Source organism: Phocoena sinus, chromosome 16 (genome assembly GCF_008692025.1).
Source record: "Phocoena sinus isolate mPhoSin1 chromosome 16, mPhoSin1.pri, whole genome shotgun sequence".
Lineage (NCBI taxonomy): Eukaryota > Metazoa > Chordata > Mammalia > Artiodactyla > Phocoenidae > Phocoena > Phocoena sinus.
The window spans coordinates 59,022,303-59,042,809 of NC_045778.1; the positions used below are offsets into that span (position 1 = coordinate 59,022,303).

The window sequence follows — 20,507 nt, forward strand, 5'->3', positions numbered from 1 at the left end:
GTGGACAGATAGACATTTAAGTCCACTCACATCTGCTCCTGACTCACTGTCACTTTCTCTGGTTGTCAGGAACCCTGGGACATCTTCTGTGCCAGGAGTTGGGAGCCAAGACAGAAAGCTGCCCAATTTCTTTCCCACTTGGCCTAGTTTTGTTTTAGCTGATGGAAGAGGTTCTTTCTCCAGGTACATTAATGAAACTGGGATATGGAGGGGAGACTGGTGGTAGCGCGATGAGCTTGAACCCCACCAGGTTCCAGCTCTGAAAGCCCACCCCAGCAAATAGACACCCAGGCACATAGGCTGTAGGCCAAGCAGCTAACTGTGTAGTATGGCCTGGAGTGCCTGGGCAGCCAGGGAAGCCGGGAGACGCTCACCCCATCCAGCTGTCCCCAGCTACCCAGCTGTCCCTGGCTTTGCAGGAGCAGCTGTCACCCACCTCCCAAAAGGGTCAGGGGCAGAGGAGGCCAGGAAAGCTGGAGGTGCCCCAGGAGCAGGGCCAGCTGGAGAAGGCGTGGGGGCCTTCCTCACCCTGCACACTCAAGACACCTCTCACAGCCACAGGCGCGCCCTGTGCCTCCCTCGGCTAACCGCTCAGACTCCGAGATATTGCTCTCACAGCCCCCTCCCGGCCGTGCCCTCCCGTCCCCGCCCTCCGGGGAGGTGATCGCTCATCCCCATTCCAGGCAGGGCTGGGTGGTCAGGAGCGGAGCGCGTCTCCCCCCTCCCCACTGACTGCTCCTGTGGGCCAGATGTGCGGAGCCCGCAGGGAGGCAACCGCCTGGGGGCTTCCTTGGCCCGCCACCCCGGCGGGTCCAGGCTCTTTCATGTCGCCGCCCTCCCCGGTCCCAGCCCCGGAGCCGAGCAGCTGCGACCCGCTCCCCGCCCCCAGCCTCTCTCCCAGCTGTCTTTGGGGTGGGGCCGGGCAGCTGGGGAACAGCTGCAAGGCGTGGAGTCGGGGTGCTCGGGTGCCCTCCTGCAACAGCCGGAAACAGTCTCCTTGCCCGGGGGTGGGGGGAGGGGGCGGGGTGCAGGGGGCCGGGGGAGGGGGAGCCCCGGGGGGGATGGTCGGCCCCTCCGCCCCTCCCCCAGCGCACCTGGCCGGCCAGCTGAGAGTCGGGCAGACCCCAGATCAAAGCCCCCTCCCGGCTTCAAAAGGCACCCTGGGGGCGGGGGAGGCAGATGGGGCAGCGGGGAACACCCTGAACCGGGAGGCCGCTGTGTCAGCGTCCCAGGGCCCTCTCTGGAGGTCGAGCCCCAGCGTTCTAACCTAATTTCTGGATTCTTCCAGGCCCCGCTCACATCCACCCACTCGGACCCTGTGGTTGTCACCATGCCCTTTCCTCAGACACCTTCATTTGCTCCCATATGAGGGTGGGTGGGGAGAGGCCATGAACACTTTCAGGACCAGACTAGCCCACTGGGGGATTTCCTACCCCATCCCACCTCTGCCTTATGTAAATTAGGTGTGTGGTTGGGGGACGGTCTAGGACATGTCCTTCCCCAACCTAAGTGCTCTAGACCTACAAAGAAACGGGGGCTGTGGGATAAGGGGAGGAAAAAAATTATTCCTGGGTATCCCTGGACATACCCCACCACACTCTAGCCCTCTTCCGAGGTGAGGCTCTCCCTGCTGGATGTTGGAAATGTCTTCCTTGGAGGTGCTTTAGAAACAGTGGGCTCTGGAACCTAGGATCCTGGTACTCGTTCTAGTACCCTCTGAGTCCAGTTTCTTACATTTAAAGGGGCAAGGAGGGAAATAGAGGGCACCCTTGGATTGCCTCTTCCCTATACTCTGCCAAAATGCTGGGACAAGAGCCTGGGATTCAGGGCTAAGATTCTAGAAACTTCATTGGAAGCTGCAGGGAATGGGAAACAGATCAGTGTGAGGGCAGAGACAGCTGGGGTTGGGGGCTCCTGGTGAGAGGTTTATAGACCTGGGTCAGGAGGGGACCTGGCCTTAAGGACATCAGCTTCTTCCTTCGGCATCTCTCTTTCTCCCCCCCCCAATACTCTACCCTGTCCATCTGCACCCCAAAGGCTTGCTTCCCTTCCAAGGAAGGATGATTTCACTCTCTGCTTGAATTCCTCCAGTGACGTACAACCTCGAGACACCCTTCCACAATGAAAGCTCTTACAAAGAACCAACAGAAATCTGGTGGGCAGAGCTTTGGCCTCTACCATATTCTCCTGTGTATGAGAATCACATCCCCTGAGTGAGGGAGGCCTTTACGAGCCCAGGGCTTCTTCCCTAAAATCCCCTGTCCCTGGCATTTATGATTCAGGGACTTGGCAGTGGACTTACACCAGAATTCTGCACTGGGAGTCTGAATGTTTCCTCCACAGGCGACCAATTTTCCTTAATTGCTGTGTGGTAAATTCCTCTCAACTGCAGCAAACTGGGATATTTATGACTTCTCCTTGCACTAGATCTTCAACAATTGGGTCTTTCTTGAGAGAGAACCCATCGGCTTAGTGCCATAGGTTATTTCTCACTATTTACATTGAGGCAAGAAGAGGGTGACGTGGGAGGTAGGGTGCGGCATAGTTTTCAACAGTTTGTAGAATGGGGTCTAGAGGTGGTATGGGCAACATCTCAGAATTGCAGGTAAGAAGTGGGAGGAGGGAGCAGGCTTCCAAGAACTAAGCATTAAGGGTGGTGTGGACTTCTAGCCCACCTGGAAAAAATGGCAGTGAGTCACTTGACACGTGGGTGCCCTGGCTGCCTGGTTGTGAATCGGATGTTGTCATCGGACACTCTCCATATGTGTGCCTGCTGCAGGGCACTGAGCAAATGGGCCGCTCATAGCCTAATGGATAGGGACTCTCCAGCCACACCAAATGCCACCTCTACCAGCTGCAGCTCCCCGGACTTCACCCATCAGATCATAGGCTTAGAGTCAGTCCCCCAGCAGCCCATGTGGTTCCATGCCCCAGTGGCTCTGCTGATCCCTCTGCCTGGATTGCCTACCGAACCTCAGAGTCTCACTTCCTCTGTGCATTCTTCCCCACCCTCTCCAGAGGGGGTATGAAGAGTAATGAATGATGCATGTGAGATGCCAGGATGGTGATGGCATAGGCCGCTTTCAGGCACTGACAGCTATCACGATATTCGTGTTCCTTTGGGCCAACCTCACTCCCATGCACTTAACACTCTCACTTGGTATTTTAACTAATTGTGTCAGGTTACAGGCTGCAGGCCCAAGTAGCCTGTGTGCCCCTGGAGGACATGAAATATTAGTCATTTTTTATTTTTCAGAGCGTAAGACGTTACCTGTTTCATTCATTCACTCATTCATTCATTCAACTAATAATTATTGATGTCCTTCTAATGCTGGCCTCTATTCCAATGCTGGTGATACACTGGTGAACAAAACAGACAAACTCCGCCCTCTTGGAGCTAATAACTTAGTGGGGAAGAGACAGCTGACAAACAAGAAATCAATAAATGTCAGCTGATAAGTACTATGAAGGGAAGTAAAGCAGGGTGAAGGGGATAGGGCTTGTCAGTAGGGGTGAGGGGGCATGGCAGTTTTTATAAATGGAGGTGGTCGGGGAAGGCTTTGCTGAGAAGGTGACATTGAGTGGAGACCTCAAGAATGTGAGGAGGCAAGATCTGGGGATATTTGGAGCAAGAGTGTTCCAGGTAGAGGGAACAACCAGAAGGCTGGAGCCAGAAGATGCTTGTTTCAGGAAGAGCAGTGGGTGAGTGGCTGGAAAGGTGGGTGAGGGGCAGAGCAGGGAGTGGTGAGGTCAGAAAGGCATGAGCGAACAGGCCAGGACACGAGGCACTGTAGATGCTCTGCCTCTGCTCGAGATATCTGCCGAAGGAATGAATGATGGATGGATGAATGAATGCCAAATGCCTGGGTTGCCAGGGGCTCTGAGTTTTACAGGGGAGCCCTGTGGGCTAGAGGCTACCGGGCTCTCTTCCTGGGGAGGCAGGACTTGAATCATGCCCTAAAGGAGGGGTAAGCAAAGCACAGGAGGGAGGGGGTCGCTGTGAGGGCAGGTGTGGAGATAAAATTGTGGGGGACTTGTAGCGGGACAGCGAGGGTAGCTCATCTGGAGCTCAGTGTATGTGTGAGAGCCCATGATTGACAGGTCCACAAAAAAGATTTGAGGTTAGACCAGAGTGGCCTTCAATGACAGGATAAACAGTTTGACCTTTTGGGTCCCACAGCGGCGGTGCCTCTGCAGGCATCTGAGCAGGGGAATTGAGTTTTAGAACAATGGCTCTGAGCATTAAGGGCCTGAGTGGCCAGGCAGTGGAGGGCAAGGGGACCAGCTAGGAGGCAATGGGAGGTCCAAGTGAAAGAGGAGGTGGAGTGGGGGCATCAGGGTGCAGGTTGGCCCCAGCCCCAGGAGCAGGAAGGACCGTGGCTAGGCTTCCAGGTCCTGCTGCTCAGGCCGAGGGATGGAAGCCGGGATCAGGCCTGCTCCTTCCCTGCCAGCCAGCCGCGGGCCCCGGAGTCAGCAGAAAACCCCGGCCCTGGGGAGGAGGCGGCGCAGAGCCAGAAGCTGCTGAGGGAGCACTGGCAGCAATGCCATTGTACGTCCGCAATCAAGATACTTCAGAGGAAATCAAAAGCACCAACTGGGGAAATGATGTGTGCACTCTCTTCTCTCTCTCTCTCTCTCAAACACACACACAAACTTCTGCCTCCAAAATGGGTCAAGTGAAGGCTGTGGGCGTGGGCTGGGGAGGGAGGGCTGGGAGGAGAGGAGGCCCAGGGCCCTGAGCAGCCTGGGCGCTCGTGCCCACTCACCCTCCTGGCATAGGGGTTGGCAGCAGCTGCAGGGTGGGGTGGGACGTGAGGATAAATATACACCTCCCCATGCATATGGATAATGCACACAGCTGCCCTGCCTGCTTTGCGCTCATTAGGACCAACTGTTTCAGGAGCGGTGGCAGGCGGGTGGGAGGGGGTGATGTGCCCATTCACAGACCGGGGGTAGGGGGGCTGCTTGCAGCTGTGCAGACACCTCCCCCCGGGCCTGGATCAGCATCCCATCCCCTGGATGCCCCTTCCTCCCTCTTTTCCTTCCTCCCAACCTGCTGCTCTGGCAGATCTGGAGGTCTCAGGTTAGGAAAGGGGCCTAGGGAGTGAGTCAGGATGAAATCCAGGCTGAACCCACACCAGAGCTGGGGGAGTTGAGGGGAAGGTTGGGCTGTATTGCATCCGCTGGCCCTGGGATGGGCTGCTGCTTATAAGCCAAAGCTCCTTATCCCTTTCTCTCCAAAGGCCATCTGTAGCATCCAGGCAGGAAAAGTGCTTCGGCTCTGTCATCTGGAGGCTCCAGGGAAGCCCCCATTCATACTAGAGAGCCCTGTGCCCCCAGACAGAATCTGAGGGACTTGGGAGTGATGTGCCAGCACGATGGCCCAGGATTCTGCCTTCTCGGCGGCAAGGGAAGCTGAAGAAAGGAGGCTGATGGGCACCAGCTCTCCAGAGTAGGTCGTGCAGGAGGGACTGGGGACTGGGTTGGGGATGTGAGTGTTGACAGCCCGGCCCAGGGAGAGGCCTGGCTGATGTAAAAGGCAGGGCCACTAAGTATGGCTGGACAGCTTGTGCACAACACAAAGGCACCAGGCTGAGAGGCCCTCAGCTAGTGCCACGGCTTCTACCCCGATGCGGGGCATCCTTTCCCACATGGGTCAGCAGTGGCCCGGGTGGCAGGCTTGTCCAGTCTTAGGAACATGCATTTCGTTAACAAGGCAAAGAAAGACAGGGCGGACATTGTCGGTGTGTGACTCAGCAACTGACCCTTCCTTTCTTTCGCCCCCGCAGCGGTGTAAGTGGACTCCCAGGGCTGCTGCCCCTTCGCTGCAGCCCTCCCTCTCCTCCTTTTGGGCCAGGGCACTGGTGGGGGCTGCAGAGCCCTGGGGGAGAAGGGAGGCCCAAAGGGCGACCGCTTCCCCAGCCTCTTTCCTTTGTTGCCAGGGTGGAGCCAGCCACAACCTGCCCCCCCTGCTGGTGGCCTCCAGAGCAGCAGCCACCTCTGGGCTCTGCAGAAGGGTCTGGTGGATCGTGAAGAGGCGGGTGGCAAAGTGAGAGGGAGAGGTAGGCCTCTGGCCTGGTCTCCGGGAGCCCCGCTCCCCACTGCTCCCTGCTGTTCGCGGCCCTGTGTTTAGTCAAGATGGTGCCCTGGGGAAAGATGGTCTTTCTAGTTGATGGGAACCCGAGCTAAGCCATTTCCTAGCTGTGTGATTCTAGGCCAGTGACTTAACCTTTGAGAGCCCTGGTTTCCTCAACGGGGAAAGGGGTAGAAATGGCTAACTTGTAGGACTGCTGAAGGGATCCAATCAGTGAATGAGTAACAGGAGTAGCAGTTCCCTGAGCTAAGTGGTAGTTCTGCCCCCGACCCTTGCAGCTCTCAGCTGCAGGCATCCACGCAAGTTATCTCGCAAGACTTGCCCCTCCTTGACTCAGCTTGCTCTCTGCATTTCTGTCATCAGGACTTCACTTCTTTAGCGAAGGCTTTTTGTCCCTGGGATACCGCTACTCACTCTGGGAAAAGAAACCTCTCCCTGCTCCTGTGTGCAGGAGGATTCCTTAGCTCCTTTTCTGAGCTCAGAAGCCAGAAGGGGAAAAGGTATCATGGTATGAGCTTGGGGCCCAGCAGTCAAACAGGCCCAGGTGAAAATTATGGCTCTGCCCCATTCTTCTGGTGTGATCCTGAGCAAGTGATTCAGATTCTGTGAGCCCTATCCTCAAACTGAGTGGTAATGCCTACAGTTATCCATGTTGTTACAAGGATTAAATAAGTGGTAACTGCCAAGTGACTGGTACAAGTGGGTGCCCTGGTCTGACCCTGCAGGGGCCTTGTTGTTGGCTGTATCCCCACATACCCATGTGTGTCTGGTTCTAGACACACACACACACACACACACACACACACACACACACACACGAGACACAGTGCTGGACCAGCAGTTTCACCGCAGGGAGCAGCAGCTCTCTTTCCCTCCTCCCTGCCCGGCTCCTGCGCCGCAGCTTCTCTGAGTTCTGCAGTGTTGGAAAAGGAAATTACCGAACAGATTGCAATTCAAGGGGGAGGTGGAGGGGAGAGAGACTGAGGCCCTGAAATGCAGCTTGACTGAGTGCTAAACTGTGTTTTTGCCTGGAGCCAATCAGGAGCCTCTGACAAGAGCCTGTTCCCACTTACAAATCTAATTGCAGGAGGTGTGGCTGCAGCGGCCCTGGGAGCCCCCAGAGAGAGGAGGGGGCTGCCAGCACCGCCAGGAAGGCTGCTGGCCCTTGCAACATGTGGGAGGGGAGGTGGGAGGACAGAGGTCTTGGGGCCTGGGAAGGCCTGGACTCCAGAATGTCTGCCAGTTATTATAATAGCTACAAATGATTTAGCACCTACTCTGCACTGGACATCCATAACTTCATCTAATCCTCTGAAAAACGCCACAGGGTAAGTGATTACCTCATTTTACGGGTAAGAAACTGAGGTGCAGTGTCCCTACTATGTGCTAGCCATGGCCCTACATCTACCTTTATCGACATTATATCTCTTTTTATTTTTTGCGGTACGCGGGCCTCTCACTGTCGTGGCCTCTCCCGTTGCGGAGCACAGGCTCCAGACGCGCAGGTTCAACGGCCATGGCTCTCGGGCCCGGCTGCTCCGCGGCATGTGGGTTCTTCCCGGACCGGGGCACGAACCTGTGTCCCCTGCATCGGCAGGTGGACTCTCAACCACTGCGCCACCAGGGAAGCCCGACATTATATGTCTTTTAAATCTCCCTACGGCTTTAGTCCCATTTCACAGATGAAGAGGCAGGGAGACTCCAAGAAAGGAAGCAACTTGCCCAGGACCACAGAGCTGATTTATGGATGGGCAAAGATAGATCTCTGGGTCTGACTCCGGAGAACGCAGTCTGATTGTATCTCACTGTGCCTTTATTCAGCAGAGCATTCTGAGTAGAGTTGCCAGATTTAGCAAAACAGCAAAAACAAAAACTGGGATGGCCAGTTAAATTTGAATTTCAGATAAACAATGACTTTTTTTTTTTTTGTGATACGCGGGCCTCTCACTGCTGTGGCCTCTCCCGTTGCGGAGCACAGGCTCCGGACGCACAGGCTCAGCAGCCATGGCTCACGGGCCCAGCCGCTCTGCGGCATGTGGGATCCTCCCAGACCGGGGCACGAACCCGTGTCCCCTGCATTGGCAGGCGGACTCTCAACCACTGCACCACCAGGGAAGCCCCCTTTTTTTTTTTTTTGAGGAACAAGAGCCTAGTTTTTTTATTTGATCATTTCTTGCATTTGAAGTACTCCTCGATGACATCCTCGGCCTGAGACTCTTTGCCATAGTCCTCAACCACCAAACAGCTGCAGCCAACCACTTTACGGGGTTTTCCCTCTCTGTCAGTTTTACAGAGGCCTACCCATTCCCCTAGTTTCTTGTTGTCATCAACCTTAATCAGGTTGATCTGGTGCTCAGCACAAAGGGCATCCACCAACTTGACATACATAGGCTCATCACGGTTGGATGCAAGCACACAGAGATGGGCTTGGCGCTTGTCTAAGGCTCTGGCAGCTTCGCGAATTCCACGTGCTAGGCCATCGTGGGTGAGGGCGGTCTTCAGCACCTCTTGCAGAGCAGTATTAACGTCCATTACACCTCCAGCAGCAATGCCTTCCTCGGCCATGGCGGTGGGTTACAGGTGGAGCCGAATCTTAAATGCACCCGCGCCTCCGCCTCCGCGCGGCTCCGCGGTGGCAGGGAAAGAGAACAATGACTTTTTATGAGTACTATGTCTCAAATTTTTTTTAAAATTTATTTTTGTCTGCGTTGGGTCTTCGTTGCTGCGTGTGAGCTTTCTCTAGTTGCGGCGAGCGGGGGCTACTCTTCATTGCAGTGCGCAGGCTTCTCATTGCGGTGGCTTCTCTTGTTGCGGAGAACCGGCTCTAGGTGCGCAGGCTTCAGTAGTTGCAGCACGTAGGCTCAGTAGTTGTGGCTCGCAGGCTCTAGAGCGCAGGCTCAGAAGTTGTGGCGCACGGGCTTAGTTGCTCTGCGGCATGTGGGATCTTCCCGGACCAGGGCTCGAACCCGTGTCCCCTGCGTTGGCAGGCGGATTCTTAACCACTGCGTCACCAGGGAAGTCCCTATGTCTCAAATATTGCATGGGACATACTTACATTAAAAATGATTGTTTATTTGCAGTTCAGGTGTGTGTCCCGCCGTTTACCTGGCAGCACTGGACTTTCTCTCTCTTCCTGCCTCCAGCTCCCCTCTATTCTGCCAACAGCTTGGCCCTTGGGGCCAGCCAGGCTGGTATGTCTCTAAGGCCACTGAAGTGAGGCTGCCAGAGGGGAAGACAAGCTCTTCTCCTGAGAGAAGAGCCCTGGACCGGAGCCCATTCTGCCTCCTACTGTGTGGCTTTGGGCAAGTGTACTCCCCTCTCTGCACCGTCTCTAGAAGGAAGATTCAGTATTAGGTACTAGGTCATTGCCAGCATCCTTGCCAACCGCAGTTTTCCTGACTGCTCCCTTTTTTCTGTCTGTGCAAAGCACGGTACAAAATCTTCAGCTGTGCCGCCGTGAGGACAGAGGACACCCAATGCTTGGGACAGAGACACCCCCCCGCGCCTCCCTGAGGAGCGGCATTGATGAGAGGAGACCCCTGTTGTGGGCTCAGAAGGCCGGGGACTGAGATGCTTGAGAAACGGCCGTTATTGTCTTTGCCCTCCAGAGGAGGCAACTTGCCGCGGCCTTCAGACCCAGGGTCCTGCCCTGCTGGCACTAATGGCTCTGTGATAGTGGATGAATTCCTTAACCCAGGCCCGTGCCTCAGTTTGCTTAACTGTGAGGTGGGACTAATACTACCCCATGATGTAGATGAGAGGTCTGGTATGTAGGAGGGGCTTAATAAAGGGTTATTTTTATTGTTGGTGGCGGTGTTAATGTTACATCCTTCTGAAGAAAGCACCTTGAGGGATGCTAACCTCTGAAAGGACAAGCACACCACAGGCCCTCTCCCCTCTCCAGCAAAGGACACGACACTTTCCAGGCTGCCTTGGTTTCAGCTAAATTTTATTTGTCGGATTTTTGACAGACGTCTAAATTATACATTGAATTTTCCACATGACCAAATACCACGTCCCTTCCTTTGACTATCATTTTCAAAAGAGACTATAAAAAAAAGAACTTTTCGATGAGCAGACTGAACCCTGAAACCACATGGAGTGCAGAGCTAAAAATAAAAGGAAGTAAGAACTGGCCCCTGAGAAGGATAGAGAAATCAAAGCAAACTGACGGGAATCAAGGGACGAGTCCCGGCGAGGGTGACATGGTGTCACCCTCCAGGCCAGGCCGGATAAGGCGCGGCCGACAGCGAGGGTGGGGCATAGAGTGGCGCAAAAATAGCCACTGCTTTAGCCCGGAAGGGAATAAAGGAATTCGTCAAAAGCCAGGAGAGGGAGAAGAGAGAGGGAGGGAGGGAGGGGGCAGGACGGCGTCCTTCCCGCAGTTTGGGAGCTGCGGACCTTAACCCTGGTACATTTCTACCCGCCGGCATAATCGCTGACTCTCAGCTGTGCGCCGCCGACATGTTCCCCAGCTCAGCCCACATCAATGACACCCTTGTTTCCATAGTAACCAAGGGAGAGTGAAGGGGAAAGGGTGTGCTGCCCTGGGCACGGGGAAGCCAGCCAGAAGGATCCGCACGGGGGAAGTCGGGAGGAGGGGACGGGAGGGAGTTTTTCCCACAACTGGTCTGAGCACACACCCTGGGGCCCCTGTCCCAGGCCTTGCCCGCCCTCTGGCCCCCAACCCTCTTCCCGGCACATTCAGATGAAGTCGTGCCCAGAGCAAGTCTCACCACTAAGACTCACTGGGAGTGGGAGGATGGGAGACCGGGAGTCCCCTTTCTAGCTTCCAATTCTGTCCTCCAAGTGCGGGGGGGGGCGGTGGCCGGGGAGAGGAAAGGAGTCTTTAGAAGCATTTTGTTTTTACAAATGGGAGCTTTCAAACTCTGCATTTTTCAGGCTCCTCTCATCTACCCTGCGAGCCCCGCGAGGGTTCAGTAGGGCTGAAAGGGAAGATGAAAGCGTGTGACATCCACAATGTCTCTGTGTCTTTAGCTGAAAAGCAAATCTGAACATTCACAGAGGCTGTTATCAGAGGAAGGCAGTGGCTTCTGCCTGCTGGCTGAGGCCCTGGGGGGCCCTTTCAAACAGTTCCCTAAGTTGGTAGTAAAAGAACAAAGATATTTCACAGACCATCCACTGCCAGAGTCCAAGTTCCACATCTCAGTGTTCCCAAATCACAGACCTCAAGGCAGGCATTTTGCCCCTCAGATAACATCCCTGATGCACTATTTGGAGGGGAAAAAATATTTTCAAGTGCTAGAGCCGCATTTCCAGCCGGATAGAAGGGGGATTTCTGGTTTCTTATAATTCTGTTTTGCCTCTGTTCAAAGGGCGAGAGGCGTCTGGGTAAGACAGACAAGCCGGGGGAGGCTGCAGGGGGCAACTAGCTCACAGTGGTTTAAAAACCCTCACCTTCTTTTTGTTTTGCAAGTACTTACAGGTCTGTCCCCATAAGTACTTGCAACCCAGGGCACCTTTTCATGTCTGGCCTTGTTAATGACTTTCACCCCAGACCACCTTTGAAGTGGACCATGCTTCAGCCTCACCGGCACCACTTGGTCCAGAAAGGCTGGGTACTGAGGGCCAGGGGCTGGAGTGACCCCTTCAGTTTGCTCACATGCCTTGGTGGGTTCGGGAAGGGCCACCTCCTGGGAGGTAAAAGTAGCTGCCCTCCTGGGACCCACCAGCCACTTGACGGTCTCTGAGAACCGCACTCCTCAGGCATCAGGACATAGTTCAGTTCAGGAGCCAGGGATGCTCTGGCCTGCTTTCCCTTGCTTGAAGCCGGGGATCTCTTAAGGCTCAGGGAAGCAAGCTCTTTTTGCAACACGGGGCAGGAGAAGTCTCCCACCATTCCTCTCCAATCAGTCACCAGAGGACACATTTTGCTGGAGAGAGGCAGAGGGGACCAGAAGCTGGGGTGACTCTGGCTTCCCCGGGCACGGCCCCTGCAACCATACACACCCACGCTCTTCCCAGCAACAAGCCCTGTCCCCCTCGAGCAGCCCACACCACCAAGTTGCCAGCACTGTAAAAATTGATCGCTTCTAAAAATCGATCTGCCTGGCTTTTCTCAGTGGAGCAGGTTCACGGTAAAGCTGCATTTATTTTTAAAATCTGATAGCAGCAGCCTATTGTGATCATTTAAACACAGAATTCTTTGAGCTTTAGAAATCCCTTCTATAGGACAGCCGTGGAGAAGCCAGCTAATTTCAGAGTCGGCTGCTCACTGCTCCACTGAACTGGAGAAAGCCTGTTTACGCTAGCCTGAGCCCTCCATGTGAGGGCTTTTTAAGGACCTTGTAATTTTTCTGGAATTAAACCTCCCACCTCTCCTTACATTCCAGATGTCATTACAGTCAAAAGTCGTAAGACTCTGATTCCCTGTGTAGCTGGTTGGGGGCTGGGGACGGGGTATGTTTCTGTGGTGCGTTGTTTGCAAGAAAGGCTTTTTTTTTCCTTTCCAAAGGGTGAGGATTACATACAGTCTCCTACCTGCATGACAAGATGGTTTAATCATCTGCTATTCACGCTTCACCCCCCGAAGCCCAGCAGCTCCCCACCCAGACAGGCTGCAACCCTGGCTCAGTGGATGATGGTAAAAATCACTGACCAGCACCATCAAACACTGTCTTGGTTTCAACACCATGGGGGAATGTAAGGACAGGTCAGGAAATGAATGACCGCAGCCTAAGCTGCTTCTTCCTCTTCCTCTCCCCAGCACCCCCCCCCTTTTTTTTTGAAAGAAAAAAGCCCACTGGAATTGCCTAAACGGCAACGCAATCTCTTGCTCATTTAAAAGATCTCATTTTCTAATCATGTGCTTTGAGACATTTAATACTATTTCAATTATGCAGAGGAAATAATATAATTCCTTTATTTGAAAAATGATACTGAACCTCAGAGATCATGTTAAATGTACTGCTGGAATGGGGATTCTTTTTAAACTGTGTTGTTCCCTCTCTTCACACAGCTGTAGCTGTACACAGATGGAAAAACATTTGGTCAGAAAGCAGCAAATTAGTGTTTTTCAGGACAGAATTCAGCTCCCGCAGCTCCTGCGTCTCCATGCGTCAAGATTTTATTTCTTCTTTGCATTGACGTTTTTGCAGACCCAGTTCATGCCGTCCTTTGAGGGAAATGGTCAGAGAGAGGCAGCGTTAGTTGTAAGAAAGGCACCACACACTCTAGCCCCAGAGGGGAGAGGGCGAGGGTCCTGGGTCCTCCCTCCTCAACCACCAGCTCAATGGAGCTTGCCTTCCCCAGGAGCCCACCTGGGTGACCAGGGACAGTGACCTCCTGGGGAGGAGGAGGGAGGCCTCTGAGAGCACAGGAGGGAAAAGGGAGGGGGAATGTCCAGGGCCCGAACTTGAGATGGGTCCTCAGGAACTCCCTCTGAAAAAATAAACACATCTGCCTGGATCCAAGGCCTGATTGAGGAGCTATCAGGACAGATTCCAGCCATTTTTGGCTTTTTCTAAAAGCTGACCTTTGCTAGGGCATTAAATTCAATAAGCCACCTTTCTGGTGCCCGGTGTGTTTACAGTGTGGCAGTGTACACTTGCGCTAAATTAAATTTCTTTTTGGAAAAACAAACCAACTGCAGTGCACGTTACTAGACACACACTGGGGCAATGTGCATTTATTTCTCTTCGCGCAGCACCAGGGAAGGTTTAAAGGGGCCTGGCCTGGTTCTTGCAGCTTTAAGCGCTACCAAGCAGAGGGACTGGGGAGAAGGTTCCCTTAAATGCACAGCGACCTTGAAAGTGTCCTCTCTTAGAAGGCTGGAGGACAGAGGTAAAAACCACACAATACCTACAGCCACTTGGCAGGTGGCATGATATCTTGTGGATGCCAGGCCCGCCAGAGATGACCTATTTCTCAACGCCCTTTGCAGCCATCCCTGAATGCTCACCCTTTCCCCAGAGTCTCTCTGACCCCCAGGGGTGTGCAGAGGTCTCAGAAGCCCAGAACAAAATCAAACGAGGCTCCTGCAACGCACCGCACCCCTTTCCCCTGCATGTGTCACACGTGCACATCTCAGGGCATACATGACATTCAGAGCCCCGCATTTCCTATGCCCAGGGAGCTAGCTGTTGAACCTGAACAGCTGAGACAGCTTAAAGTAACAAACGTCAGCTGACACCCTTGGCCATTAGGAGCATTAATCCCATAAACAATACATCACCTCAAAACAACCAGCAGGCATCCTATCTCCTGGCTCATCTGACCATAACCTGAATTTACAGTGATTCAAACTCCGCCAGTTGCCATCAGAGCACTTGGGTGGGAGAATCAGATAATCTGACGGCTGTCCCAGAGCATACCTTAGGGCATGTGCTAAGAAGAGGCTGGCCACAGCTGAAGGCACAAAGGGGGACAGCACCTGGCAGCAGTGGAGATGAGGGTGGGGGAATGCCCAGGTGGGAGAAGGTGGACTCCGAATGCATCTCCGATTACAACTGGGTCAGCTACTTACTCTGAAAAGCTGAGGCCAATTTTAAGACCATTTTATGAAAAGGAATAATTTAAAGAGAAGCGTGTTTAATTTTAGGAGCTAATTGGTTTCCAGGAAAAAAAAAAAAAAAAGATCACCTGCCAGGAGACAGAAAAGATTTTACAAATGAAAGAGGGATGAATAAGATAAGCATCTTCCCTTTGCATTCGGAGCTGCGCTTTCCATTTTCAGGAACCCGCACAAACACCATCAAAGGTGCGTACCTCAATATTTCCTCCTCTGTAGAGACTTGCAACATTTTATCAAATCATCTTCTCAGAGAAATCAAGAACAGTGTTCCCACACTATACGAATACCATTTTCCCTCTTGTTTTACGGCTGATTATGAGGGGGGTGGGTTTCTTTTACTGCATGTAACTCAACATGAATGCACTCAAAGAGATAGGAAAAATATTTACTCAGCTGCAGGAACCCAAAGCAGAACATGGAGGGTGAGGGGCAGTTTTCTCCTGGGTATCTGTTATGGAGGCAGAGGGAATTTAAATGGGGGAGCCCTGCCGAGGGGCAGTGTCCTCCAGATGTACGTGAGGGCCCGCGGTGACAAAACCCTTCCACAGTCCTGCCAGCAGAGGGCGCTCAGAGGTCGGGCCCCACCAGCTGACCCGCTGGCCCCGGGGCTTTGCAGCTGCGCCTGCAACCTGGAGTGTGGGAAGCCTAGGAGACTTAAGCTGCTCTGGCTCGGGAAGGCCACCCTGATCTGGTGTCTGGAGGCTGGGGATTGTGCCTTTCCTGTCATTACCTAGAGGAGAACCTGAGCTGGAGGTGGCAGTGTTGGGGAGGCAACAGTCAATGACGATGATAGCTCTTCAATAAAAATCAGGCACAAGCTGTGCCAGGGTGCCCACTGGCAAGGAAAGACTCCTGAGGGAAGGGTCCACGCCAGGCTGGCTTGAGGTGGTTTTTACAGAACTTAGCATGGTGGTGGCCACACACTTAATTTATATCTTTTAAATTAATCCTTGTAACAACACTGTGAAGTAGGTACTCATGGATGAGAAAATGGGGGCACAGAAGAGTGCGTGGCAGAGGCAGGCTGTGAACCCAGGCAATCTAGCCCCGGCATCTGCTCTCGATGACCATTTCTCAATGACCGCGGGCAACTGCTCGGGGAGGAGCTCTGCCTCAGGCTTAGAGAGAAGCTGGGGCTCAAGTTGGCAGAGGGAGCAATTCCAGTTTTTTCTTCGTTATGACTTCCAGCTGAATACAGGGGCATGAGACAGAACAGCCCTACCCAAGCACCCTGCGTGGCTTTGCTGCAGCTCTGAAGGTGCCAGAGGCTGTTTCTGGCCACTCGGCTCTCAGGATTCCCGGGCTGCCAGGTATCGGCGCGTGTGGAATCCTACGTGTTTACCTCGCTCCCCATGTATTAACTCTCCGCAAGCCCGCCACCTCCAGCAGGATCTCTCTCTTTAGAGACAACATCATTGCAAGAGGAGGGCCCTTCTGCTTCTCATGCTTAAATCAGCAGCCACGGCACTCTGGCCTTAATCTGGCAAGGCTTTGACTTTTTAAAAACAGATGACTGGGGCTTCCGTGGTGGCGCGGTGGTTAAGAATCCGCCTGCCAATGTAGGGGACACGGGTTTGAGCCCTGGTCCGGGAAGATCCCACATGCCGCAGAGCAACTAAGCCCATTGGCCACAACTACTGAGCCTGTGCTCTAGAGCCCACGAGTCACAACTACTGAAGCCCGCACACCTAGAGCCTGTGCTCCACAACAAGAGAAGCCACTGCAGTGAGAAGCCTGCGCACCACAACCAAGAGTAGACCCCGCTCGCCGCAACTAGAGAAAGCCCGCGTGCAGCAACGAAGACCCAACGCAGCCAAAAATAAATAAATAAATTAAAAAACCCCCCAAAAAACAGATGACTGAGAAAAGGTGATCATTTACTTGAAGTAGGTTACTGCTCTGCCTCCAAAGAAGGAAATGAACTCATAGGTTCATTTAATGGTTGAACCTTTATTGTCAAAAACTGGTTTGACCAAATTTCTGCGTACTGGATCTTCCTCACAGTGCTGACAACCTTATGGCATAAGTAGTCCTCCCTTTCGCCCTCCACCGCACCTCCCCTGGCCAACCTCGCCGAAACTGAATTTAAATTGATTAGCTTCAGTTCAATACCAGAGACCAAGGAGAGACACTGAACCTCAAATACTGAGCTTTGTTTGGCCTTCGGGAGAGGAAATACATTTTACCATGTCACCTACTAACTGCTGGGAAAAATATAAGACGGCCCCTAACCATATGGGTGAAAACCTACTGATCACAGATCTCTCCGTTTCGGGATTAAAGGCATGATGCCCTTTCTATGGGAAGAGTGGTCTCCGACTGCACTCCTCTTTTTTTTTTTTTAACATCTTTACTGGAGTATAATTGCTTTACAGTGGTGTGTTAGTTTCTGCTTTATAACAAAGTGAATCAGCTATATGTATACATATATCCCCATATGTCCTCCCTATTGCCTCTCCCTCCCTCTCTCCCTATCCCACCCCTCTAGGTGGTCACAAAGCACGAGCTGATCTCCCTGTGCTATGTGGCTGCTTCCCAGTAGCTATGTATTTTACATTTGGTAGTGTATATATGTCCATGCCACTCTCTCACTTTGTCCCAGCTTACCCTTATCCCTCCCCGCGTCCTCAAGTCCATTCTCTACGTCTGTGTCTTTATTCCTGTCCTGCCCCTAGGTCCTTCAGAACAATTTTTTTTTTTTTTAGATTCCATATATATATGTTAGCATACGGTATTTGTTTTCCTCTTTCTGACTTAACTTCACTCTGTATGACAGACTCTAGGTCCATCCACCTCACTGCACTTCTCTTAATTTGATCTCTCTGCAATGCATCCATCACTGTGTGACGGTTGGAACTGAGCAGTGGCAGCCATGGTTGGGTGGGCCTGGTTTTTAATGCCATGAGGACTACACGGTCACATCAGTAATTGCTTTAAGACGACGGAACTCAGACCCTTGCTGAGCAATGCAGCCTATCCCATTGTGCCACTGGGCCCCCAGGGTCAAGGAGCAGCTGGAAGCAGCATACATAAAATATTGCTTGCTATTAATACTTTTTCTGGTGACAAAGGGCACTGCACCAGAGAGGTAGCAGAATCGCATGTCCCAAGCTTGCTTCCTTAGCCTACAGAGAGATCTGAAAATTTAAAAATAAACCTGAGGTCTGACTTGCAGATAAGCAGTTCCACACACACTGGGAGTTGAAAATAACTGATTCAGGCCTAGAAAGAAGTTGTAAATGTCATTTTAAAAATATATTGAAATTCTGTTGGCATATTAAGGGAAAGGTCCCCTGGATCAAGGAAAAAGAAACAAAAACAAGAACCCGGGCTAGTGAATGTTTACTGTTTACCTGCAAGGCGCTCTGAAGGACAGCTCACACGTCAGGGCTCAGACTGCTAGAGGCCCTTTCTGTGTAGGTGAGACCTCTGTGAGCCGGATCATGGCTCCTGCTTGGTGAAGGAAGACAAGGAATGTGGAAGCGATGTGAAAAGAAGGGATGAGCATGAGGTAGGGGCATGGAGAGCAATACCCAGGAGAACCTTCTGCTAGCTCAAAGCTACTGGTGCAGGCATGTCTCTGTTATGACTAAGGTTAGAGACCAGGTTGAAACTGCTGATCTCTGCTTTGAAAGGAAATTCCAATGCAGTATAATTTTAATTAAACACACACACACACACACACACACACAAAATGTTCTAGGGAGGAAACGTCTTTAAGCACCTGAAACTACAACAGCCAAGGAAAGCTGTGGTTTGGGGTTCACATTCAGGTCTGCAGGTGGAAGAGGGATTGATTTCTCTATATCTTTCTCTGGCTCTAAGCCAGATCTTTGTTCACTATTTTCCAGACACCCAGGGAAAAGAAGAGAAGAGTCCCAGGCTAGATGTTGTGCACTAGGAGAGGCCCTACCAATCCTGGCCTAGCCCCAGCGTGCAGAGGGAGGCCGCTCCATGTCTGCAAGGCAGTCTGCCTGCAGGGGCTGCAGGTTTTCCCTCCCAAACATTGTTTAGTTTCTCCTCTTTCTGCCTTCATCTACTTGACATAACTGGGTCTCCTCTGATCACTCCTCTGGACTATGGGGTTCTCCATAGCCCAGAGTTTCCAAGATTGATGTTCTCCTTCAGCTTTTAGTGCCGTTTACCTATGCTCTGCTCTTGATAGTTTCCCATGAAAACTTGCTTTAATAACATGATGGGCTGCCTCCTCACCGCCATTAGTCAGGCAAAGAAAGACCTGTTCCAAACTCTTTTGAAGCCCTCAAAAGCCAATTTCCACACCCAGAGCAAGGGACTGCCTGTCCTTGTAAAGACTGCATGTATTTGCCATCAGAATATCAGGTAGAACAAGAACGTGAAATCCACCCCAGGAATCACTAACTTCCATAATGTCAAATCACATGTTTAAGCTACTTGGCTAAGGAGAAGTCATCTATCTCCCTGCCCGACTACTCCAGAGGGCATAGCTCCCCACCTAGTGGATCTGTTCCCTTGACTCACCCACTGGATGGGTTATTTATCAGTAGAGGACATGTCTCTCAAATGCATTTTGATTAAACCCAATGTAAATAGAGACACTGTTTGTAAACATCTGAAACAGTGACAGAAATTCCAGGTCTTTTTTTTTAACCTTTGTACGTTTTCTTTCAGGGTCATTAGCGCTGTGGTGCCAGATACTTGACCCACTTCACATCTGATCATTTTAGCAGCTCTGCCCATTACTGACCAGCTTTCAGCGGGTAGTGGGTGGGGAGGGTGGAATGGGAGGACGAAATAGGAATTTAGGGAATTTCAGGAAATTTTTACACAGAATCTCTGAAAGTGACATTTTTCTAGTGAAGTCTTTCATTTTTAAGAATAGTTAAAGCCTTAATTAACAAGAATCTTTAAAAGGCCTGCTCCTGAACTAAGCAATGCGGGGAAAGAATTCCACCTAAGTGACTCTTTTTAAAATGAAAACCAAGAAACTGGCTGAGTGGGCGAGAGCTTAGGTCAAAGGTATTACCTGAGAGGGACATGGTCAATCAGTGCCTCACAACGAAAAGTGTTTCCACGACCTTTCTCCAGTCCTCAAAGGTTACCATTGAAGGACAACAGACAGCAGACTCCCTTCTTAATTAACATTTTTATTAAATAACCCGTTTCAAATAATAGTTAAATTCTCTAAATTTATATCATTCTATTAACCATAATCTAATCTCATTAACCTTGAAATCCCAGTCTTAACTACCCAATTCTATACACCATGGTACTATCTACTAAACTAATTAAGTGACCTTCAAACTATTTCTTCTCCATACAAAACCATGATTTTTCTTGCTCACATTTCTTTACTGGATCTCTCATGATATCATTTCCTGTGAACCTGGTTGCTGAGGTCCCTGATCTGGGAAGAACTTTCTAACAAGATCAAACCATACAGGACTGTCTCACTTGATTCCTGCCTGCCCCCACCCTCTGTCTGTCTGGTAGCTCACAGCCTCTTTTTTGGCCCAAAGATCCTGTTATTTAAAGGGAACTTCATTTCTATGGCAGCTCAACAGCTGGCAACAAGGAGTCTGTCCTTGTCATCTCTGCCTGGCCGAGTGGGAGGGGTGCGGACTGGAAAGACAATGACCAGAGCTCCCTCCCAACTCCACACTCCTCTGAGGAAGCACCCTTGACTTGAATGCCATTCCTCTAAAGAGATGACCCTAGTCCCTCCTTTTTATATCCCTAAGGCTGGCTGAAGAAACTAGAGCCTCACTGTTAATTCCAGCTTTGTTTTTTCTTCCTTTTGACACTCTGGCCACGAGTGAAAACAGATAATAGAGCTGTCAATTCCTACTTTCTTAGGAGTATGCATACAGAATGCATTTCTTTTCTTTTGTTTTTAATGAT

At 51.8% G+C, this 20,507-nt stretch overlaps 2 protein-coding genes across 2 annotated transcripts in view; both read right to left on the reverse strand.

Moving 5' to 3' along the window:
* Positions 1-8,216: 8,216 nt before the first annotated feature.
* On the reverse strand, positions 8,217-8,725 carry LOC116741207 (40S ribosomal protein S12-like). The gene has a single exon (XM_032607352.1). It carries the CDS (start codon positions 8,657-8,659, stop codon positions 8,261-8,263), a length of 399 nt encoding a protein of 132 aa, XP_032463243.1. The 5' UTR covers positions 8,660-8,725; the 3' UTR covers positions 8,217-8,260.
* A 4,224-nt stretch (positions 8,726-12,949) lies between these two features.
* ARL3 (ADP ribosylation factor like GTPase 3) overlaps positions 12,950-20,507 on the reverse strand; it is a 32,293-nt gene continuing 24,735 nt past the window's right edge. The window contains exon 6 of the mRNA XM_032607351.1: positions 12,950-13,229. Coding sequence (XP_032463242.1) covers positions 13,182-13,229 — 48 coding nt within the window. The 3' untranslated portion in view covers positions 12,950-13,181. The remainder of the gene's footprint in view (positions 13,230-20,507) is intronic.

What these genes read in the sequence shown, in the direction of transcription:
- LOC116741207 (XM_032607352.1), bottom strand. Translation starts at nt 8,659, where the DNA reads ATGGCCGAGGAAGGCATTGCTGCTGGAGGTGTAATGGACGTTAATACT.